Raw genomic sequence first — 21,574 nt, 5'->3', positions numbered from 1 at the left:
GAGCCCCAAGGGGCATTTAGGCCCCCACAAGAGCAGCCAAGTTCCAGCAGCTTAGAGCAGATGAGCCTCACAAAGGGGAAGTCAAGCCTCAAAAAAAAAAAAAAAAAAAAAAGGGGGGGGGGTTGGGAGAGCTGAGCACAAGGCACTCAGAACATGATCACATCTGCACAGCTATGGTGAGGAGCATTTCATGTGGACAGAACTTCTTTTGTAGGTAGAGCCGCTCTCCTTCTCTCCTCCCCCTCCCCCAATGAGCCCTGGCTATATAAAGGCAGTACAAAATTTAAAGTGAACACACTAAGAGCAGAGTTTTCTTCCAAAAAATAACATTTATTGTTTTGGTTGTAAATATAAAATTGCATTGCACATTTAACAGAGCTGCATGACAAATGCTGCATACCAGTAGCACAGCAGAAGTTGTCTCCTACAATAGAACAGAAAACCTTATATAACAAGGCCAAAGCAAGAGCACATCTGAAGCCCGTGTTCTTCCGAGTGTTTATGTAACAAAAAAATCAAATCCATTCATTTAAAAAAATACCTGTAGCAAATTTTTATGGCAGCACAGGAAGCACTTTGTCCAATGTATCATTAAAGAGGAGGAGGAGGATTGCTTCGAGCGCTCACTTACTTTGTCTTAACATTTTATTCATGCGTATGAGCTGTGCTTTAAGTTCAGAATAAAAACAATTCCAACAGCCATGAGACCATTATATTAAAATGCCTTGGTATGTTGCTTTGTAACCATACTGGGTTTTACATATCTGTCCAAAACCTACCTGTGTGCCTGCAGTCTTGCAATGCAAAACAGCATGACACCTGTTTAATAAAGAAGAAAAATGGAGAGCCGGTGCCCCAATCAAAGTCAATGGGAACAGGGCCGAGGGAGGAAGTGGCCTTGCTGCAGAAAACTGTTATGAAACACATGCACCCACATAGTAGACAAAAATTACTGGAGGCAAGCAATGGGCAGGCCAAATCCTGCAGTCGTTACCCCACCAAATATCTTACTCAAGTCAGAAGAAGTTAAGGGCACTCGGCAACTTGCCGATTGGGCCCCTAAGACTACGTGATTTAGTGGCAACAGTAATTTGATCATTTTACTTTATCTTGGTGTATAATCAAAAGTAGAAGCAGGCACTGGAAATAAAGTGTAGATAACACCAGACAAATTATTCAAAACTGTCCTGATACTGAATAGTCAATTCCCCGCCCCCCAAAGTAGCTTTCAACTGGCACCAGCAGGTCAAGAATTAACCATCCCAAGAATAGGCAGAAAAGATGGAACTACAAAAGCTTCATGCTGCTGACCGTTTCTGCTATTACCCAGAAATGCCACGGGCACTAAATATTATAACTGCTCTCAAACCGCTGCCTGATCTCACAGAGGTTTTTGGTTTTAAAACCAAACACACGTACTGGAATGTCAAACTCTGGGGCTGCAAACTAAATGGATTCACTCAAGCTGGCAAGACGCTGCTTAGCAGTGTGACCTTGCTGGTCTTTGCCTTTTCAAGCACTTACAGATGCACAGAGATCTAGCAGAAAGCTGGCGCCTGGAGACTCTGGGGTATTACTGGACTTTTTTGTGCACATTTCCCACAATCAAGTAATTTTCAGAGTCCCAGATTCTAAGGGTCATATCATGCCCTGGTCAAAAGGGCACACAGAGGGCCCAGGAAGCTCCACTATATTCAGGATTTTCAACAGATCATCCTGTTGGGAGGAGGGGATGGCTGAACTGAGACGCACCAAACCTGTAGTACCCTAATAAGGCCTGGTCTGTACTTACAAATTAGATCAACCTTGGTACGTTGCTCAGGGCTGTAAAGAATTTTGTGCCCTGTCTGACGTAGTTAGGTTGACCTAACTCCCAGTACAGACATAGGTAGGTTGATGGGAGAATTCTTCCATCGACTTAGCTACAGGCTCTCAGAAAGGTAGATTAAAAGGTAGATTAGCTACAGTGATTGGAAAACCCCCTTCCCTCAATGTAGGAAACGTCTACACGAGTGCTCGCAGTGCAGACATTGCCTCAGCTCTGTGAGAAAATCTCCAGGAGCTTGGGGCACTCACAGAGCGCAGGAATAGTCACACGCAGACACAGCACATCTACGCTTGTCCACACAGCTCCCTTCCAGCAGCTGATACAGAGAGTCTCCCTGCAGGGGGTATTTCTCTAGGGGACGGGAAAGCCATGGCAGAGCCTGCCAATAGACCCAGTATTATCTCCCACAAAGAAATCCCAACAGTTCTGTGAGGGGATCGTGCTGCCAAGAGTATCCCTTGTCCCCATCCCTGCGGTGCTCTTGCTCCCTCAACCTCAGCTAGTTTCTGGTTTTTTCTGCCCATGACTGTGCTGTTGGCAGGAAGCATAAGGCCCTAAGAGAACTACAGTAGCTGATGTGTTGGGTTGCAGAGATGTACAGAGTTTAAGGGCGGAAGGGACCATTAGATCATCTAGTACAGTGGTTCTCAAACTTTGAAAATCCAAGGACCCCCAAATCACCTGCTCAGTCCCAAGCCCTGCATGCACTCACCCCTGACCCTCCTCTTCCCTGCCTCTTTCTGCCCCCTCCCTGTGCAGCCTGTTCCACTCTTCCCCCTCCCTCCCAGTGCCTCCTGCACACTGGGGAACAGTTCCCTGATGTGCAGGAGGTGCTGGGAGGAGTTGATCAGCAGAGCCCATGGACCCCAGTTTGAGAAATGCTGATCTAGTACATCACAGGCCATTATTTCACCCAGATACCCCTGTATTGAACCCAATGATTTGGGTCTGAGTAAAGCATAACTTGTGTTTGGCTTTTAGGGAAGCTAACAATGAATCTGAGTACTACAGATTCTTTGGGAACCAATCTACAATACGAAGCCACTGAAGGCGAGGTAGACCGTAGGTGTCACCTAAAATTCTCTGTAAACTGCAGACAGATAGTGGGGACTGGTTGAGAGCCTGCATCTGTTTGGTGCCACAAAGAACTGAATTGGAACTCGATAAACTGAGGCAGAGTGTGACTGCTCTGGGCAGAAATCCTCTTTTTGAAAGATGTGTTATTTAAACCCCTTAGCTGGTGAGCAGAAATAGAATACAAAGTTCAAGCTTATAGCAGAGATTTACACCGCAATTCATATAAATTGGGTCAATCTTTTTTCATAACAGTATTTTGCGATCTAAAGAAAAGCTCTGTAGAAATACTAACTGCTTTACAAAAGATGAAGTATCATCCCCATTTTACAGAGGAAGAAACTGAGGCAGATGTAAGTGACTAGGCCCACAGCAAAACAGCGGCAGAGCCAGGAATTGAACCAAGGTCTGTAAACTCCCAGTCCAGTTTCCAGTGCCCCCAATAAGCACTGTCACGATAAAACCTGTAGTCTGAAATAAACAAACGAGAGTTCAGATTTACAGAAATTAGGTGGCAAAGGGTTCTCAGAATTATAAACCTCCACTAAGGGGCAAGATCTTATTTTTCAAGTCTCCATGCGTCATGGGTATTTGTTCAACTCAAAAGATTTAGGAAAGCAGATGATTTCTGGTAAATGCCATACAGAATGAAAAGTCTGTATTCTTTTTTCTTCTCCCTCGTACACTTTTCCCCTTCCTCACTGCCAAAGTCAGCAATTTTTAATAAAAAAACCAAACGATAAAGTGCTGCCGATCTTTGCACAGCAAGCAGAACTGTTCTGTGTCCGTTTCCCCTGCAACTAACGATACACACCCTATCTGTCCCATTTTAATCTGTTCAGCTATGCAGTGAGACTCGATGGTTTTTAGCAGACTTCTAGATAAAAAAAGTGGTAACCTGATAACTTTAAGCAGCTCAGTCACAATCTCCTTTCATGTTCCTTTAGGCTACCAATGCAGTCAATGCGAGTCCTTCTATTGATTTCAATGGGAGTTGGGACTGAACTCTTTAGGGTCTGATCCAAAGCTCCTGGAAGTCAGCAGAAAGACTTTCACTGACTTTAATGAGCTTTCTAACAGGCTCTTAGTACATCTTGCGTGTTGAGGGAAAGATTGATTATGATCGCACTTCACATTGTCTTCAATGCAATTACTCCCAATTTACACTGGGATGAGGTAAGAACCAGGCACAATATCTACCATGCAGACTGGAGACAACTTCACCTGATATATATATATATATATTTGCATGTTAAAATATGTATCAATAAGGTAGGTGTGTAAATGAGGAAGTTGGGGGGGAACCCAGCTAATCACTGTGTCAGATTTTGTTAGAAGTTCAAGATCATTGATAAAATGAAGGCTGAATATAGGCATCGATAGAAAAGATCTTACATTTATATAGCACCATTTATTCAGATGGATACCAAACAATATTGCTTATTTTACTAATAGATTGTACTGCATATCTAGGCCTGAGTATATATGTAGAAAAGCCACTTCACCGCTTACCAACCACCTCTATGTACTATTTCAATAAAGTCTAGGCCTACATTTTCAAAGGACCTTCAACTGCTATCCCTACAGCTGTAACTGAAGTTTTTCTACAGCTGCAAAAATCTCAGAGGTGTGTGTGAAGTTTAGGTATATAAATGCGTAGCAAAATGTCTCTTGATTTGCATGTACAAATGCCATTTCCACCATAACTGATGTTCGGCATGTGCAAAAACTCAGCTGTGAAAAGTTGAGAATGCAAAAACTCAGGACAGGGAAATCCTGCAGTTTGTTTCACAGGTAACTTTTGAAAGCCTGACCCTCCAAATGGAAAGTTATATGGCAGAGAAAGTGAAGAGTTGCTTCCTAATGTAAAATCCCTGAAAATATTTTAGAGTGTGTAATATCAAATTATTTTCAGTCTGCTCTCTAACTAAACACTAAAAGAAAAGGAGTACTTGTGGCACCTTAGAGACTAACCAATTTATTTGAGCATAAGCTTTCGTGAGCTACAGCTCACTTCATCGGATGCATACTGTGGAAACTGCTCAAATAAATTGGTTAGTCTCTAAGATGCCACAAGCACTCCTTTTCTTTTTGCGAATACAGACTAACACGGCTGTTACTCTGAAACCTAACTAAACACTGTCAGCGTACTAGACCTGCCCATCTCAATGCAGCTTCCTTGTGAAACTGGAAGGAAAGGTACCAAGGGAAGATATCAGGTGGCTTTACCTGGATTGTTAACATGGTTCCTAATAACTTCTCTCTAGAAAGTAGTGGAATTGTCAGAGTTATTAATAAGTTGTGCTGAGTTTAATGATTTATTTTTCTGCCACGAAAACTGACCTGAGAGTTTGGTAAACTTCTGGGATCTCAAATTTTGAGCCAGATACAAAATACAGTCAATGGCCTGAAGGCTCAATTCTTTTGCAGATAAAGTTAATTCATGCAGTGGAACAAAAAACCAAACAAAAACGCTCAGACGTGTAATCACATTATTGGAGTTACCCGTCACTGTGAAAGCAGACACTGCTAGGCATTTCTCTAGCTGTGCACAGTACAGCTCTCCGCTTAGGTGGTTATATGCTAGTAGCTAAGCAACAAATCACTTAGTTTTTCACTGCATTGGAAAGCAGGAGCTCAGATACCAGAGTGATGAGTGCCGCATCAGAACCTCAACAGAAGACTTAAGCTTTACATCGTGCCTCTACTTTCAGGTCAAGGGGGCTGGCTATCAAGGATCATGTTTTTAGTAGACTTCATTACAGTGATGCAGCAGAGTAACTTGTTACCCACAAGCCAAACCCTGTCCCCAGGACACAGGCTGAGAGCAACACTGGTGGGCAAGGTGCTGTGCAAAGGCACTGGCAAGGAACAAACCCCAAAGCTGGGAAGGCTTGAAGCATAAATCTTCTGCTCCAGCTTTGCTCCAACCAAAGAGAGTCAGTTTTGCAGAGCCTCCATGACATGAGCTATGGAGAAGGCACTGCAAGAGAAGGCCTACAAATCATGGGTCAAGAGTCTCCAGGTTTATCCCCATACTCCTCCTAATTCGCCAATGGCACATACATACACCCTGCCCCACTTAGATTAATCCTAATGTGGACAGGAACAATCTGCATGAGGTACTGTTGGCCAGAAGTTGCTAGCACTATGGTGATGAACACATTGCTAGTGAACAGTGAAGCTCAGACCCATCTATAGTTATGTCAGACACTTACTGTGCCAGTCACAGTGAATAAAATCACATTTCAGATATCAAACAAGCTGTGTTCTAAGTTTTATGTTGGATGCAAGCCTCCTCTTAAAGACTGACAACCGTGACCTAAATCTTTCAAGAGTTTAGGACTTAGGGCAGGGATACTGAAGCAGGGGAAATAGGCAAAGAAGATACAGGAGTGAGGGATAGCTTATGAGTACATATGGATTGATCTAATTTCTGTGACAACATAAATGCCAACTTCCTAGCATTACAAACTCAGTTTCTGTCTCTAAAGCATTACAGCATCATCTGTGCACATGTGTTATGATGGAGAGTTCAACTCTGCAGCATGTAAGAAAAAATAGTTTACAGTTTAAGCCTGTATGGAAATTCACGTCTATATTTACAAGTAAAAAGTTCACACAAATTAAAGAAATTGTTCTCTTGTACTTGCCAAACTGTCCTGCTATGCACTTGTACTGCCTAAATCAGGAAAAAAAAGTTCTAAGAAAACATCTGCTACTTTATTTGCTAGGAAATAAAGCATACCCACCAAATGATCACATACAAATAATATACTGAACTAAAATAAAGATACATACACAACCTGAGATTTTAATTCTAGTATTTTACCATGATTTTGTATCTTTGATTAACTTTTTCTCCTTTGGTTATTAATATGTTGATCATTCTTTTTATCAACTTTTTTTTACTGTTCAAGTAACACAACAAAGAAATTGAACAGCAGGTAATAAAATGAAAAAGCACAGTACCTTTCATGAAATCAGATGTGCATTTCCCTTTAACAAATTGTTCCTAGGTGTAGTGAATTTACACCTTGTTTAGTACTTAAAGTCATTTTATGCAAAGATGTTCACTGTGTATTTATTCATGCTTCATTGATGGAGATTTTTTTTATTGCTGAATGCAGGACCCTAGCCTACTTATGTATCTGAGGTTGGCATTCTCACTTAACTGAGCCTAACAGGTATTGAAGAGGGAGCCAAGCCTTAGACAATGTTGCATTGTATCTCTACATGTTCAGAAGCCAGAGGCAAAATGCCCTGAACAATGTCCTACATGATAGAGAGAATCCCTTCTAAAGTGCACGAACTGTAAGGAGACTCATAAGTCTGTGAGGCTGGGACGTTCTTCACGTCTTGTATAGGTAACTCATCATTTGTGGTTGTTAGGTTTCCCCAGCTGTTTTGTTGATCTTACAAACTGCCTCAGTGGCTTGCTCTGGCAGGCGTGATGGATCTGACAGGATCGAGGTGGTTATACTGAGATGCCGAAGGGTGTTCAGCACCACTGGAATAAAGGGCCAGAAAAGAATCAAGGAGAACAATTAGTCTGATTGCAAACAGATTCACGTAGTACACAGTGAAGTTACAGCAGGGATAAATGATCTATTATAGATTCATAGATACTAAGGTCAGAAGGGACTATTATGATCATCAAGTCCGACCTCCTGCACAACGCAGGTCACAGAATCTCACCCACCCACTCCTGCGAAAAACCTCTCACCTATGTCTGAGCTATTGAAGTCCTCAAATCATGGTTTAAAGACTTCAAGGAGCAGAGAATCCTCCAGCAAGTACAGATACACAGATATTTGTGCAATACACACGGAGCCTCAACAATGCAACGTCAAAGACATTGAAGCGCAATGACTTTGCTGGAAGGACAATGTTTACAAAGTGGAGATCTAGTTATTTGACTGCACTTTTCAACAAAATCCCAACTTGTTCCAATATAGACTGTATTATTTTGCAGTATTAACCACAGATATGAACTTGCTGCTTCATAATGGAGGAGGATTGAGAAACTGGCATCAGCTTCAATCACCCCCAAACTTCACAGGCATTTGAAAGCTAAGCACAAATTCAAACATCTTCTATCTTCATAACAAGACAAACCACTCTCCTGACCCCTCCGCCATCTCAAGAGTGTTTGAAATCTGGATTAAAATGTTATGGTTTGAATCTATATTTAATTTCTGGTCTCTACAAACAAAAGTTAAATTATTTTCTCTCCTTGGTGCTAACAAGAAATGCTCAAAGTGAATTTCACTGGCAACAACAGTTCTTAATTTTCCATTGCAACAATGCAAGAGGGTTGAAAAAAATCATATCCTATATCATGCCTTCCTTCCCTTTCCCAAGAGGAAACTGTATGGTAACAATTATTATAGTATTAAATTACCACTGGTTAGAACTCTACTTACTTGGCCTCAGAACAGGGAGCGAACAATGCTGATCCAGCCAAGCCATTGCGGTCTGGTTCAGATCCTCTAAACTAGTCGTAGACACCATTCCATTGAAGGACTCAAACAGTGGCTTAATGATAATACTAAACTGCAAATCATTGAGGGTTAAGGGGAAAAAAAAGAGGAGCACAGAGCATCTTAATAAAAAAACAACGACCATTAATAGTTCAATGTAAGTGGGAAACAGAAGGCATTTAAATGGACTTCAACCAGCAAAGGGACACTAACATTTAAAGAAACATTTCTCCCTGGGATATTAAAATAAAACAACATCTAATGTCAGTGCTCTTCACCTATGTTGTTTGTCTACTTTAGTAATTCATTCTGTATGAACAGTGAAATTAGACTTATCAATTTACGGTCACTTTCAATGCTTGGTCCCCATGCACTAGCATCATGCTGTAGAATTTGGATTGCAAATAACAAAGGAACATTTAAAAGAAATCACGAAAAATGTTTCTAGTCCTAGTAGTTTGTGTCCCTCCTTTTTATTATACTGTTATAAAAAGATGCAGCTAGCCTTAGACACAGCCTATGAAACCATGGGACATTCCACTCTGGGGGACACCTCTTCTGATCAGAATCCTTTGGCAACCAGTGCTAACAGCAGCAAGCTATAGACATGCTTTAGGGATTCCTCCCATTAACTCCTCTAACCGGAAGGATGGGCACTGTGATGGCTACAACCCTACTAGAAAAGGAGGACTGGACAGGATTCTCACATTGTAATGAGCTAAAAGATATTGAGCAACATAGGATCATTCTCTCCTGCTCGCAGAAGAGTGCATCCTTTAAAGCACAATTTAGCCTCCGCTGGCCCCATGTAGCAGTGACTGGGAGCAGATATCAAATCAGGGTCTCCTATATCACAGCTGAAATTGTCACTACGCTTGACCTACAAAGCAATTTGTTATGATGATGTCTGAATAATTCTAGAACAAAAACAACCTGCCCCCAACTAAATCAAAACTTAAAATCAAACCACCTCGTGAAATATGTACCCACGGAACTTATCCAGGGCTTTAAAGATAGTTCAGTTCTATGATCAATGGGCCTGACAATCTACCACTATCTTTAGATCTTCTGATAACAGTAAAAAAAAAAAATTCCAATTCCATCAAAGCGTGGAAGTATGGCATAAACAAGTCTCAACATTGTAATATGCTCCTGGGTACCCTCCAACACTAATGGCCAAGATCAATCTAATTATTTCCTGTTATGTTTAAAGGGACTGCCTGCGCTTACACCCCCTTGTAAAATGACTGGAAAAGTAATGTAACAGGCTATTCTTCAGCTATCTCTCCCAGCCCAAGATCAGCTTACTCATCTCCCTCCTTTACGTAGCAGAAACTATTAAGGGATTTTCAGATTTATGTTATGAACCTCCTTCACTGCTTTACAGTCATTTTACCATGGTGAAAACAGTTTTCATTCGTCATCATGACGGCTGACTATGGGCACAGATAGCCTCCTAAGCTTTCACTGGACACTATTCTGGAAAATGTCAGTGTGTCCTGAGAATTAAACCCAATTGCTAAAAAGGAACTTGGAGGCATAACCGGCTGTGAGAGGTGGTTTGCTGAGAGTATTATTCACTCCCTTCAAGGTCCCTGCTGCAAACTGCCTAAAACAATAGCTCTGATAAATGTAAACTGTCCAGTTCATCTCAGTGAGGCATTAACTCTGAAACCTCATGATGCCAATTTAGATCCCCACAACCATTTTACTGCTGAACATTTAGGAGAAATATCCAACTATCCCAAATTGCCTCCCATATCTTCCTGAGTGCAAAAAGTTCCAATTGCCTCCTACCGAGCTGCCAAAACTCCCAGCTTCCTCCCTGACAACTTTTATAATGCTCTTAAGCCTTTTTAAAACCAAATTCTGCAGGAGTTGAACATTTTGGAGCAGTATAAAATATAATATCCAATTAAGCAACACATGGGATATTGTCCTTAGTTGATCAATAATTTTCACAGTTAAATCAATTGCAGGGAACTATTTGTCTACTTTCTCTGAAGCTGCTCCAGTGTGAGGTACACACTAGAATGCTGCAAAATCCTTGGGCCTTTCCCACAGACGCTAGGTCAAACTTGCTGTGTAGAGCACATGGGAGTCTTCCCCAAAAGCGTTGCACAATCTGACTAAGGGACAGAATCCTTTAAATACTGGTGAATATAAACCAAAATAATATCTTAGCTTTCTCTTAAAGTGTCTGCAACTCAACGTAGTAGCCAGTGCAGGAGAACCAGAAAGAGAAACTGACCAGTCTGGTTCACTGTACAGTATGAGTGCAGGGCAAAAAGAAAACCACATAAATGGTGAAAAGCACATGTGATTTTATTAAAATTAAATTTTAATAATCTCAGTAGTTATCAGTAAGGAACTGATTATTTAAATATCACTTAACAGTGGCCTTTTCTAAAAAATGAACAGATGAGCTATAACCTCAGGGACAGTATTCACTAAACTTTAACAGGTTTTAAACCATAATAACGAATAGTAATAATACTTTGCACTCCTACAGCACCTTCCTTCCAAACCTCTTGAAAAGCTTTACATACATTAATGGATTTATACCTCAATACCCTTTGAAGCAGGGAAATAATTATTCGCATTTTACAGATGAGAAAATGGAGGAACAGAGCTACTTAAGTGACTGGCTAAAAGGCACAGCATCAGTTATTGGCAGAGCTGGGATTAGAACCTAGTGTTCCTAACTCTCAGTCCTATTCTCCAGTCACAAGCCTATAGGGATTTAGTGCTTTTTTGATACAAATTCAATGTACAGTAGCACAGTGAAAGGATACAATCCAGAACTTCCAGTTCTGGAGGGTCCTGTTTCTCATGTACTCATCAAACATACTCCGCATGTGATCAAATCTCTGTCGTGTTATGGGAACCCCGGTAGCAGGGAGCTGCTGTTGACAAGAACTGAAGAAAAAGGCCAGAGCTCAAAATCTCTTTGCAGAAAGGAGATATTTCTCTTCCAAACCAAACACTAATACAGGACAAGCACTAAACATCAGTACCATAGGACTGATGCTGCCTATTAGGAGGTAATCCACTAAAATGAAGAGGACAAACCTCATTCATTAATGTGTATTGTATAACACTGTTTTCCTATCAGTTTTGTCCATATCCATTTAGCAAAGCGAATTTTCAAGCTGCTAAGCTTTTATTATTACAAATAATAGTGCTAAAAGCAAAGTAAAACATCTAACAATGTAATTTTGAGGGCCCACTTAGAAAGGAATAAAAACTCTAAAACTAGCAGTCAGATAAGAAAAACACTAATATTTTCTTCAAATTCCCATAATTTTAGGACACAGCCCAAATTAAAGGATTAATTTAAAATCAACTAGAGTTTATCAACTCCTACAAATATAATTTATTGCTTTCCTCAAAACCCTAATTACATAACAGAACACTTAACAAGTCTGTAGATGAAAAGCACTACAGACCACAAAATGCTTTAAAATTGGGTAATGATAGCTACCTTCCACTGTATAGCTGGGGAAACTGAGGCAGAGAACTATTAAAGTGACTTTCCCAAGGTCACACGGGAAGTCAGTCGCAGAGCCAGGAAGATATCCCTGCACACTGACTCTCAATCCTGTGCTGTATTCACTGGACATTATTTCTTCCAATAATGAAAGATTACATATAAAAGGACATAAGGGACATGATTTCTGATCAACCGTACAATACAGCTTTGAACACAATGCTCCCTGACCACTTCTCAGAAGTGGGCCATTTTTGGTGCTACCACCATATGCACCAATACTCAGAGCCCACTGAAGGTCAACATAGAAGCCTACTGACGCTCATCCTATTGTGACTTTGCTTTTTCATTGGGATCCACGGATTTTTTTCTCCTCTTCAATGCTCCACTGCCATTTACGCTAATATTTGATGCAGACACCCAATGTTATTACCCAAAGAAATGCTCCCCATGCTCTGGTCATTATGGAAAAAAGGTAACAATACCCCCCAAAACCTCACATGATGGCAGTGTTTAGCTCCTCAATCTCCTCCCGAAGGCGCCTGGTTTCCTCTTGTGACTGCATTCTCTCCTGCTGTAGTTTAGCGATATATTCCACAGTCTTCTGGAGCGTGATTGCGTGGCTGATCTGTACCGAAGACAAACACAAAGTTGACTTTCTGGAGTTGATCTAAACAGCCTAAGAGTTTGACCCAAACCAAATATAGCACCTACAGAAGCATTTCTGCCCCTTTATCACATTCCTTATCCACCCTGGTAAAGCACTTTGGGATTGGCAGATGAAAAGTGCTACAGAAGAGCAATTAACCAGTTAGGTATTTATCCTGATTCTTATTAGCACTGGAAAAGTGAAAGATGCATGTGTGGCAACTTGCCTTCTCTTCCCCAGATTGGATTTTGACTACTTTCTCAATGGAAATGTTTAAACTGTTTGTTAACCACTTTCCCCCTTAACAAGTATTCATAATTCTTTATGGGGTGTGTGATGTCTTCTTTGATATGTTTCACATGTTACTAAAAGTTGTATGTTAAAGAGATAATTTACAACATTTGATTCTAAAGGGTTTGGCGTTTTCTCATTATCATTAAACAGATGGGAGTGTGGTCTAGCAGTTATTAAACAGCATTACTGACTTCTATTCTAGGATCTGCCTCTGTGTGCACCTTTGACAGGATAGCAATAAATAAGATCTACAATTATTATAATCCATTAAAATCGTTTCAATAAATAAAATAAGATGTTGCATCGGTGAGCCCCCCTCACTTTGACTCAAATCAATCCGTCCTGGGCTTTAAGCAGGTCACAATCTTTCTGTGCTACAGTTTACCTATCTGTCAAATTTGTACATGACCTGCCTCGTAGTGGTGTTGTGAAGATTAAGGAATGTTTGTAAAATACTCTTGAGATGGCAGAGGAAAGGAACCATATACACTAAGCTCAAAGCATTATCATGTTGTACCTATGATCAAGTATCTGTTACTGGAGCTCCAGGAGCAGAGGACTGCACTGCCCAGTTTCCTTTCTTTCCCCCTTGGGTCCTAAAGCTGAAGCTCATGGTCAAACAAGACTCCCTGTAATTTTGAGAATGGTACCAGTGGTAAAGTTAAGAGAACAAGAGCTGGCACGTACTCTGCTACCTGACCAGTAGCAATAGATTTTCTTCTACCCATCCAGGGAATCCTCACCTAAACTCTTATGTCACAGATGCGTCAAGTAATTTCACTTTGATGTGTACTTCACATTCTCCAGTGAAACAAGTGATGTTCAGGTTTATTAACAACCCTTTTCAGAATGCGTGATGGTTTCTGTAACTTCTTTTGCACGTTAAAAATGCACATGGACAACTTACTGACTTAGAGTTAGCTGATACCAGGCTGTTCAGGGTGCTAAAACCAATCTTGATATTAAATCTTCTCTTTTGTTCTGCTGAAATATGCTTCATCCTTCGATTCTACATAAACAAATAAAATTAACTCATCAATCTATGCTGGTTTCTCCACCACTGCCCTATGGTCATTTTTGCTATTAAAATCTATACAATTTTATCTTTTGCTGAATTAAAAGTTACCATGGTATCCACAGCGTTCCTAATAATGCGGCAAAATATCATAGTGATATTAATTACTTGCACATGGCAATTTAAACACTTTCAGAAGTGCCCACAGTACTAAATGCAAACCAAAACTGGTTTAATAGGGTTTTCTTCTTAGTTTTAAGTTTCATGAGGTTTAAAAATACCCCCTAAAATTCTGACAGTGTCTCTTTACATCCTTAGACCTTTAAAATTACCTGCAAATTATGGACCTGACCCACCATTCCTAGCGCAGCAAAAACTCCCACTGAAGTCAGTGGACTTTATGAGTGTGAAAGGAACCTAAACTGGGCCCCAACATTTGGTATACAACCTTTGGCACGTACGGATGCTTTAAATCATTGTTTGGCTTATGTGCTACCATACATTTCTAAAGCTATCAAACATCTTTTTCCACCAGAACCCTGAAAAAGGACTAATCAGATTTAGCCCTTTTATAGTGCTTTACAGAAGATGGGTAACTGTCATTAGCCTCCTTTTACAGGGGGGAAAAATGAGGAAGAACAAGTTTGTGTGATGTAGACGTTCACTCAACGAGTTGGTGGCAGATTCTGGAACAGAACCTAGATTTCCTGACTCGCAATCCAATGCCCTACCCACTGGACATGCTGCTGTACTGTAATCTAAGCAGTTTTGCTCAGCAAGGCCATCACCTTAAGTTTCGAGAACAACGACATTCCAAAAAGAGTAAAGAATGGAACTCTAAAGGTGGGCAAACATCAAAGCGCCTGTAACAATCACTGATCCTTTGCCTGCTTACCAACATATTGGGACTTAAAACATTTAAAATACAAAGCATTCAGAGTCACCAATATTTATGTCAAAATGGCTAAAAAATTTGATTCACTGTAGGTTTGTTTTCCCAAGGACACCACATTCTCGTGACTGCCTACTTCTAAACAAAGAAACAGAGTTGATAGCCTTCTTGGGTCTGTTGTGGTTTTCATTGTGTTTCTTGTATAATCAAGGAAAAACTCTACGAAGGCCAACTAGTGTGAGTGATACAGCCAAGGCCTCTAGCAGTCTGATTTAACAACTGGCATTTCTATAGTGGCTCTCACTCCAAAGTAAATCCACACTACAACTTGAAATGGAGCTTGTAAGGTTATTTATATGGATGGCTCAAAACATGTGTTCTTACACCACATGCCTAGGACTCTCTTAGTAACCATAGCAGCTCAGTGTTTTGCCATTCCAGGGCTAGACTGGCAAGTGGCTTTCTTCTGTAACTGGGTCAGTGCATTCTTTTTGCTCTGCAGACAGGAACCCCTATCCATGTGCAACTGGTATGGCCAGTTCTCCATCCTTCAGCTGTGTGTGTGGAAGGACATCCTTGAGGGTATATGCAGCTCCTGCCATTCCAGGTGCATGCCCTCCAGAAATTCTATCCCTTGTTGATGTGTTAAATAGCATGGCAGATACAGATGCACAAAATGGGAGTGACGGCAGAAAAGCAGCCGGAGCAGAAACTGAACTTTGTAACTGTAACTGGTTAAGGTGACCGTGACACTGTTTACAAACTCAAGGTTAGAAACCGTAGTGTGGACACAGCCTTACAGCGAACTTGGTTATAATGATACTCCTTGTGCAGGTGAGGGATTTCAGTGCATTTCAATGGGTTTTCACTGCAACAGATTTCACTGTGCTAAGCTTCTTGGAATGCAGTAGTTATCCTACCGGCTGGGTGTTGGCTGCTGCATTTTAAGGAGAGCAGAGGAGGATGAGGAGAAGAGAAGATGCCACTGTCCCCTGGATGGATTGATGAAGGGTGAGAAAAGTTCCTAACTCCAACTCATGCTACAGCTGTTGCAAGGAGAGAAGGGGAGACAGACCAGCCAGGAAATATCTGCCCTTTAGTACGGGCAAGGAGAGGTCTTTGTAGAGGATTTTTTTTTTAAACCAGGCTGGCCCCATCCTGTTAGAGTGAAACTCCATCCACAATGACTTTTCTGTATGGAAGAACACCCTCCACTATATATAGATAATTTATACAGTAGGGAACACTTCCCCAAGTGACGTGCAGCCACCCCTTGGGAGGAAAATGTCAGCTCTTTAATAGCACACAGCAACAGTACCACTTTCTGCTTAGGTTTCAGAGTAACAGCCGTGTTAGTCTGTATTCGCAAAAAGAAAAGGAGTACTTGTGGCACCTTAGAGACTAACCAATTTATTTGAGCATGAGCTTTCGTGAGCTACAGCTCACTTCATCACTTCATCCGATGAAGTGAGCTGTAGCTCACGAAAGCTCATGCTCAAATAAATTGGTTAGTCTCTAAGGTGCCACAAGTACTCCTTTACTTTCTGCTTAGGAAGAGTGGTGAAGACACCATGTCAAAATGAATCTTTGAGGGGAATGTCAGAGAGTCTTAATCTAAAATTATCCCAATATGAATTCACCCAGGCCATTAAGGCTAACACCCCAACAGTGGCATATGTATCACTGTGTTTGTAAAAGGAGAGGAGATTTGACAGACAGGAAGTCAGCTGGAGTTCTGTTTCCACTAAATTGACCTGCTGTTTAATTATCATTAAACTTCATTGAGCTCCAGAGTATTCAGTCTTGCATTTTCTTCAGGCTTTGGAAAAGGACCAAACAGGGCAATTGCCAGGGGCTATCAGAAAGTACCAAATACCGCCAGGCGAAATCACCCCAACAAACATCACTGAAGATCAAGAGCCCCCAAAACTGAGCAGCTGGAAGAGCTCCCAACAGAACAGCAATAATCTGGATGAAAAACCACATGCACAGACAAACTAAAATGGCTTAGAAGTCTAAGGCTAAAACGAGCTGAATACAGATCTACCAGTTAAAACCTAGATCTGTCGTAAGGGTTATATGAACTACAGTATCAAATACTGTCATGGCTGATAATGAGAAACAGAAATACAGCCTCCTTGGGCATGTTGGATGACAAATCACTGCTGAGCAGGGCAAGATCAGTACCATTGCCAAAGCCTGAAGCCATAATGAAATGTTTAAAGTGAAATACAGCAACACAAATGTAATGCAAGCTCAGCCACAACCACACATGCAACCTCATTTATCAAGTGACTTACAGTCTAGTCTATACAGTCTAAATCAGGAAATCAATAAGCTACAAAGACAAATAAGGAAGAAAAAACTCAAAGGAGGGAACATGTACCTTAAATGCAGCCATCTGAGGGTTAGCTGTGGATTTTCCTGAGCAATTATTCTGTGGAGACTGAGGACTGGGGCTTTGTTCAGATGGGCAGGGAGAGGCCTGTCCTGAATTCTGACAATCTCGGCCTTCAAAAAGAAAATGTCAGATCATTAAAACAAATAGCTCTCTCTAACCAACTGAACTGTCGAGCAGCAGTTTCTACCCAGATCATTTAATCTAGCCACTGACTGCACTTCTAGAGCATCCAGTGCTGTCATATCTAGGTTCTAGTAGGATGATCAGATGGCTAGGAAATCCAAATATTTCACAAGCAATGGCTAAATGCCTTGTGGCGACATGTTCTCTCCACTTCAGGCAAATGTGTGTTACGGTGTCTGGGACCTAAACTGACTATCCTACCTTGACCTACTTGCACGGTGACCCTCCAGGTTCCTAAAGCAGGAAGCAAAATATTTAAATAATTTCTTACTATCCCATGAAAATGGACATATACCTCAGAAGTAGAGCACAAGGGAAGAGGCCAGGGACACGTACTGTTGCAGGGAACCCTTGGCAAGGTGTGAGGCTAAAATGTGCTTAGACATCCTCTAATGAAAGCTGCTGTAGAAGTGGTGCAAAGTACTAGAATTATATTTATTATATTAAATGACAAACTTATATAGCATTTTATGGAGTACTGAAATGCAACCACTTCTGGAGTGGACTACTGCAGCTTACCAGTGCACAGACACTAATCAAAAGCTTAGGGCAAGAACTGAAGACTATTATAGACAACTGCAAGTGTAGGAAATGGGGCTCACAAGCTATTTCTACAAAGAATTCCCCAGGATATGTAATAACCACAACTGGCCAAGATCTGTTTTACATCCCCCTTAAAGGTGGATGCATATGGGGGAGAGTCAGAGAGTTTAGATCTCTAACTTACTAGGTGTAGGTGAGGGAACTTGTGAACAGGTACTGTGGGAAGGGATTTGCTCTCCTTTCACATCTTGGACTGCACTAGGAGAGAAGCGATGCGAGACTGTGGACTGGACTTGCTGGTTATTCGGAGCTTGCTGTGCTTGACCAACCAGAATGTTATTATGGAATTCCATCACCCCGGGAGCCTAGAAACAGCACAGGAACATTACAGAAAGAAATACACAAAGAATTCTATTATCTTGTCTTTCAATGGGAATGTATAATGTTAAATTAGTACATAACTATCTGGTGACAGGAACCCCCCGAACTAGTGCTATATTATGGACAATCAAGCACAAAAGTCAGACTTCTGGCAAGAGTCACACATTTTTTCATAATTCAATGCACTATCAGAGTATGTTAGCAGCAGTGAAAAAGCAATTTCCTCTTATTATACCAGGGTACACTTAAAATTTCTCTCTCCCATGCACTCAAACATATTGGACAAACACACTGGCATACTCAAGACAAATTTCTCAACTGACAATTGGAAAATCAAGCTGGATTCTTTTTGGCTCTTTCATCATCATCACTTATGGGCCTATCATAGAGGTGAACTGGTGAGGTTCTGTGGCATGCAATGTGCAGGAAGTCAGACTATATGATGGTGATGGTCCATTCTCAACTGAAAGTCTAGGAGTCAAAAAACCCTCTGCAACTGGTGCCTGTTATGAATTCTGTTGACGTGTAAGCCACAGAAGAAACCAGTTCACTCTCCTGAAGCTGTGCAGATTATATAGTGCTAAGAGCCACACAATGTGGATAAATCAAACATTAACAGATAACTCTGAGTACGCCAACAGATCTGTTGAGTAATGAGGGGGCATCTATACCTAGTCACTTTTTGAAGCATGAACACTTTAACGCTCTAACAACATGCAAGATCCAATCCAAAGATCTTTTTTCTTTTCCTTACTCTGGCAATTCCAGCTGGTGCAATTACAACACTAGGTGGAGACATGGCTGGAGTCAAAATCCCCTCTCTTTTTAAAGGTGCTGGGGTTACGATCACAGCTCTGGACTGTCCCTGAAAGGCAGCTGAAGAATACAACTGAAGTTAGAATAGTTATTGACACAAAAGATCTGGAGAATGTTATATAGGGAACAAACTAGTGTTGATTGGGAGGATGGACTAAATGGGACCGAACAGGTATCTTCTGTACAACTTTGCCAAATCATATTTATTCTAAGTTCTCTCAAAGATCAAGCTGCAACACAAACTGCCACTGCTAGGTGGCTCCAGGATACAAAAAGGGCTTATAACAGCTTCAGATACCACACAATATACAGATCTCTGAGTTGTCTATGGATCAAGTGTTTTAATTTATGTGGGTTTTATAACTGATGTAAGTGCACCTTGAGGCTGTGACAGGTGTACTTTGCAACCTAATTTAGAGAGACAGTTGATGTTGAGCGCATGAACAATGAAGCCATTCATTGTCCAACCAGAGGTGCAAATCCCATGGGTAACAAAGGGGCACATCTTAGCCCCAGCATACGAAGGCAGATATATGCTCTTGCTGAGAAAGGACCTAGAACACATTTCACTAGGTCAGTAGTGCATTTCTTGGCTGTTGAAGGCACATGGACTCTTGCTTTTTAATCCTAGGTGCACATAGGAATGGCTTAGAAACATACCTAGTAGTGTCTTAATGCTATTAATCATGGATCAAGCTATTTCAAGTGACATGTCTTTGGGCTAGGATCTGGGATGCAGCAGACTTGAGGATGTTAATTGGGGTTTCTGGTGGGCTGCCACAGCATCATGCCCATGGCAGGCAGACACACAAACTCTCTTGCTTTTCAGTAATTTCCATTTCACAATAATCCTTCAGGCTGTGTGTTTCTGGGGGATTGGCTATAGCAGTGGTTCTCAACAAGGGATCTGGGGCCCACTAGGGGGCCACAAGCAGGTTTCAGGGGGTCTGTCAAGCAGGACCAGCATTAGACTCGCTGAGGTCCAGGGCAGAAAGCCGAAGCCCCCTGCATGGGGCTGAAGCCCAAGGGTGAGCAACGTAGCTTTGCGGGAGCCCCTGTGGCATGGGCCCCTGGTCAACTGCCCTGCTTGCTACCCACTAACATGTGCCCTGGCTTTGATATGTAGAAAATCAGTTGTCATGGCACAGGTGGGGTTTTATTAGCATGTTGGGTGGCGGGGATGGCTCAGAAAGGAAAAGGTTGAGAACCTCTGCGCTAAGCGTATTTTGGATGAGTGAAGTCACTTGGGTCCTCAGCCAGGTGATTTTAGCACATCCCTGAAGGCAGTGTATAATAATCCCAAGAAGTGAACATGCTGCCTCTTCTGTGTTATCATGGAGACTGTGTAGCCCCTTGGCAGCTGTTCCTTATGAGAAGTTCAGAGTGCTCTCGTTTTCCTCACGCTTGCTGCTCTCAGACATCTGCAACAGATGGTGGGTTGGACAGCACTGAAAGCTCAAATGTCGTAGACACCCACAGTCAGATTCTAATCGGATTTTAATCTCTCTGTTACATCTTCATGACCATGAACCAACAATATTTCTCCATATCATTTGCATTCAGAGCAAATGGGCCAACGTAGGGACATTTCAGAAACTGCCCCTGAAAAAAGCTCAAATCCTGAGGGGTCTCTGGCTTCTGCTGTCTTTAGAGTGTTAACATGGTCCTGAAAACAGACACCGCTTGACTGAATCTCTAAGAGCCCCAAGCTAGGCAGCTTGAGGCGAAGGCACACAAATCCTAAAACTTTATTTCTTAGGGTCCCGTGTCACTGAAATGTCTTCCTCCTCGCTATGCCAGGCCTGCTCATAAGCATTAACATTCATGGGGTAGGTCTACACTTACAGTGGTTTGTAGACTACAGACATGTTACGCCCAGTTAGCCCAGGTATAACTGGGCGTAATGTGTCTGTAGTCTGATACGGGACCCTAAGAAATAAAGTTTTAGGATTTGTGTCCCTGAAAAAGGTAGATGGTGAGGCACAGCTTAGGCAAGTATCGTAGAGTGCCTGAACCCGTGGGTATATACTCTACACGGCTCTCTGCACACCCAAGCAGTGCCTCTCACATCTACACTTCTATTTTTAGTGAAAGACTCTGGCAGCAGTGAAAGGTTCAGGCAAGGGGGAGACAGAGAGGAAAGGCTCCAGCAGCTCCCCACTACCAGAGACTTTCACTGTTTCATGTAGCTACACACACTGCAGTGAGCATGGAGGCAGCCTGCTTTTCAATGTGGAGTGTAGCTACAGGTACCCTTTGTGCAGCGGCCAGTGTAGACAAGGTCACGAAAACAGAGGAACAGCCCCATTTGATCAGAAAGTTTGGTCAGTTTAGTCAGGTATATCCCTTTGAAAACAGCCAATACCTGAATTAACACTCTGCACCTGTCTAGCGCCATTTAGCTGAGGATCTCCAAGAGCTCTGAGCACCTCAGCATCAACTGAGGTAGGTAAATAGCCTCATGTTACAGAAGGAGTCACTGAAGCAAAGAGGGGTGAAATGACTTTCTAAAGGCCACCACCAGG

At 41.7% G+C, this 21,574-nt stretch overlaps 1 protein-coding gene across 6 annotated transcripts in view; it reads right to left on the bottom strand.

Moving 5' to 3' along the window:
* Nucleotides 1-309: 309 nt before the first annotated feature.
* The window catches only part of LOC102932055 (MLX interacting protein), a 70,767-nt gene continuing 49,502 nt past the window's right edge, over nt 310-21,574 (bottom strand). For 2 of the 6 annotated variants that reach the window (XM_037878341.2, XM_043529316.1), the window contains 8 exons: nt 18,988-19,109; nt 18,037-18,217; nt 17,112-17,236; nt 13,726-13,827; nt 12,376-12,503; nt 11,181-11,304; nt 8,329-8,458; nt 310-7,412 (listed from right to left, as the gene is read on the bottom strand). In XM_037878341.2, the coding sequence (XP_037734269.1) occupies nt 7,291-7,412; nt 8,329-8,458; nt 11,181-11,304; nt 12,376-12,503; nt 13,726-13,827; nt 17,112-17,236; nt 18,037-18,217; nt 18,988-19,109 (1,034 nt within the window). In that variant the 3' untranslated portion in view covers nt 310-7,290. Of the gene's footprint in view, nt 7,427-8,328; nt 8,459-11,180; nt 11,305-12,375; nt 12,504-13,725; nt 13,828-17,111; nt 17,237-18,036; nt 18,218-18,987; nt 19,110-21,574 lie in introns of all 6 variants that reach the window. The other 4 variants (XR_006285983.1, XM_043529317.1, XR_005222338.2 and 1 more) reach the window with 4 other exon arrangements.

Source organism: Chelonia mydas, chromosome 15 (assembly GCF_015237465.2).
Source record: "Chelonia mydas isolate rCheMyd1 chromosome 15, rCheMyd1.pri.v2, whole genome shotgun sequence".
NCBI lineage: Eukaryota > Metazoa > Chordata > Testudines > Cheloniidae > Chelonia > Chelonia mydas.
Note: the sequence above shows the minus strand (reverse complement) of the source record. Positions and strands in the feature narration are given on the sequence as shown.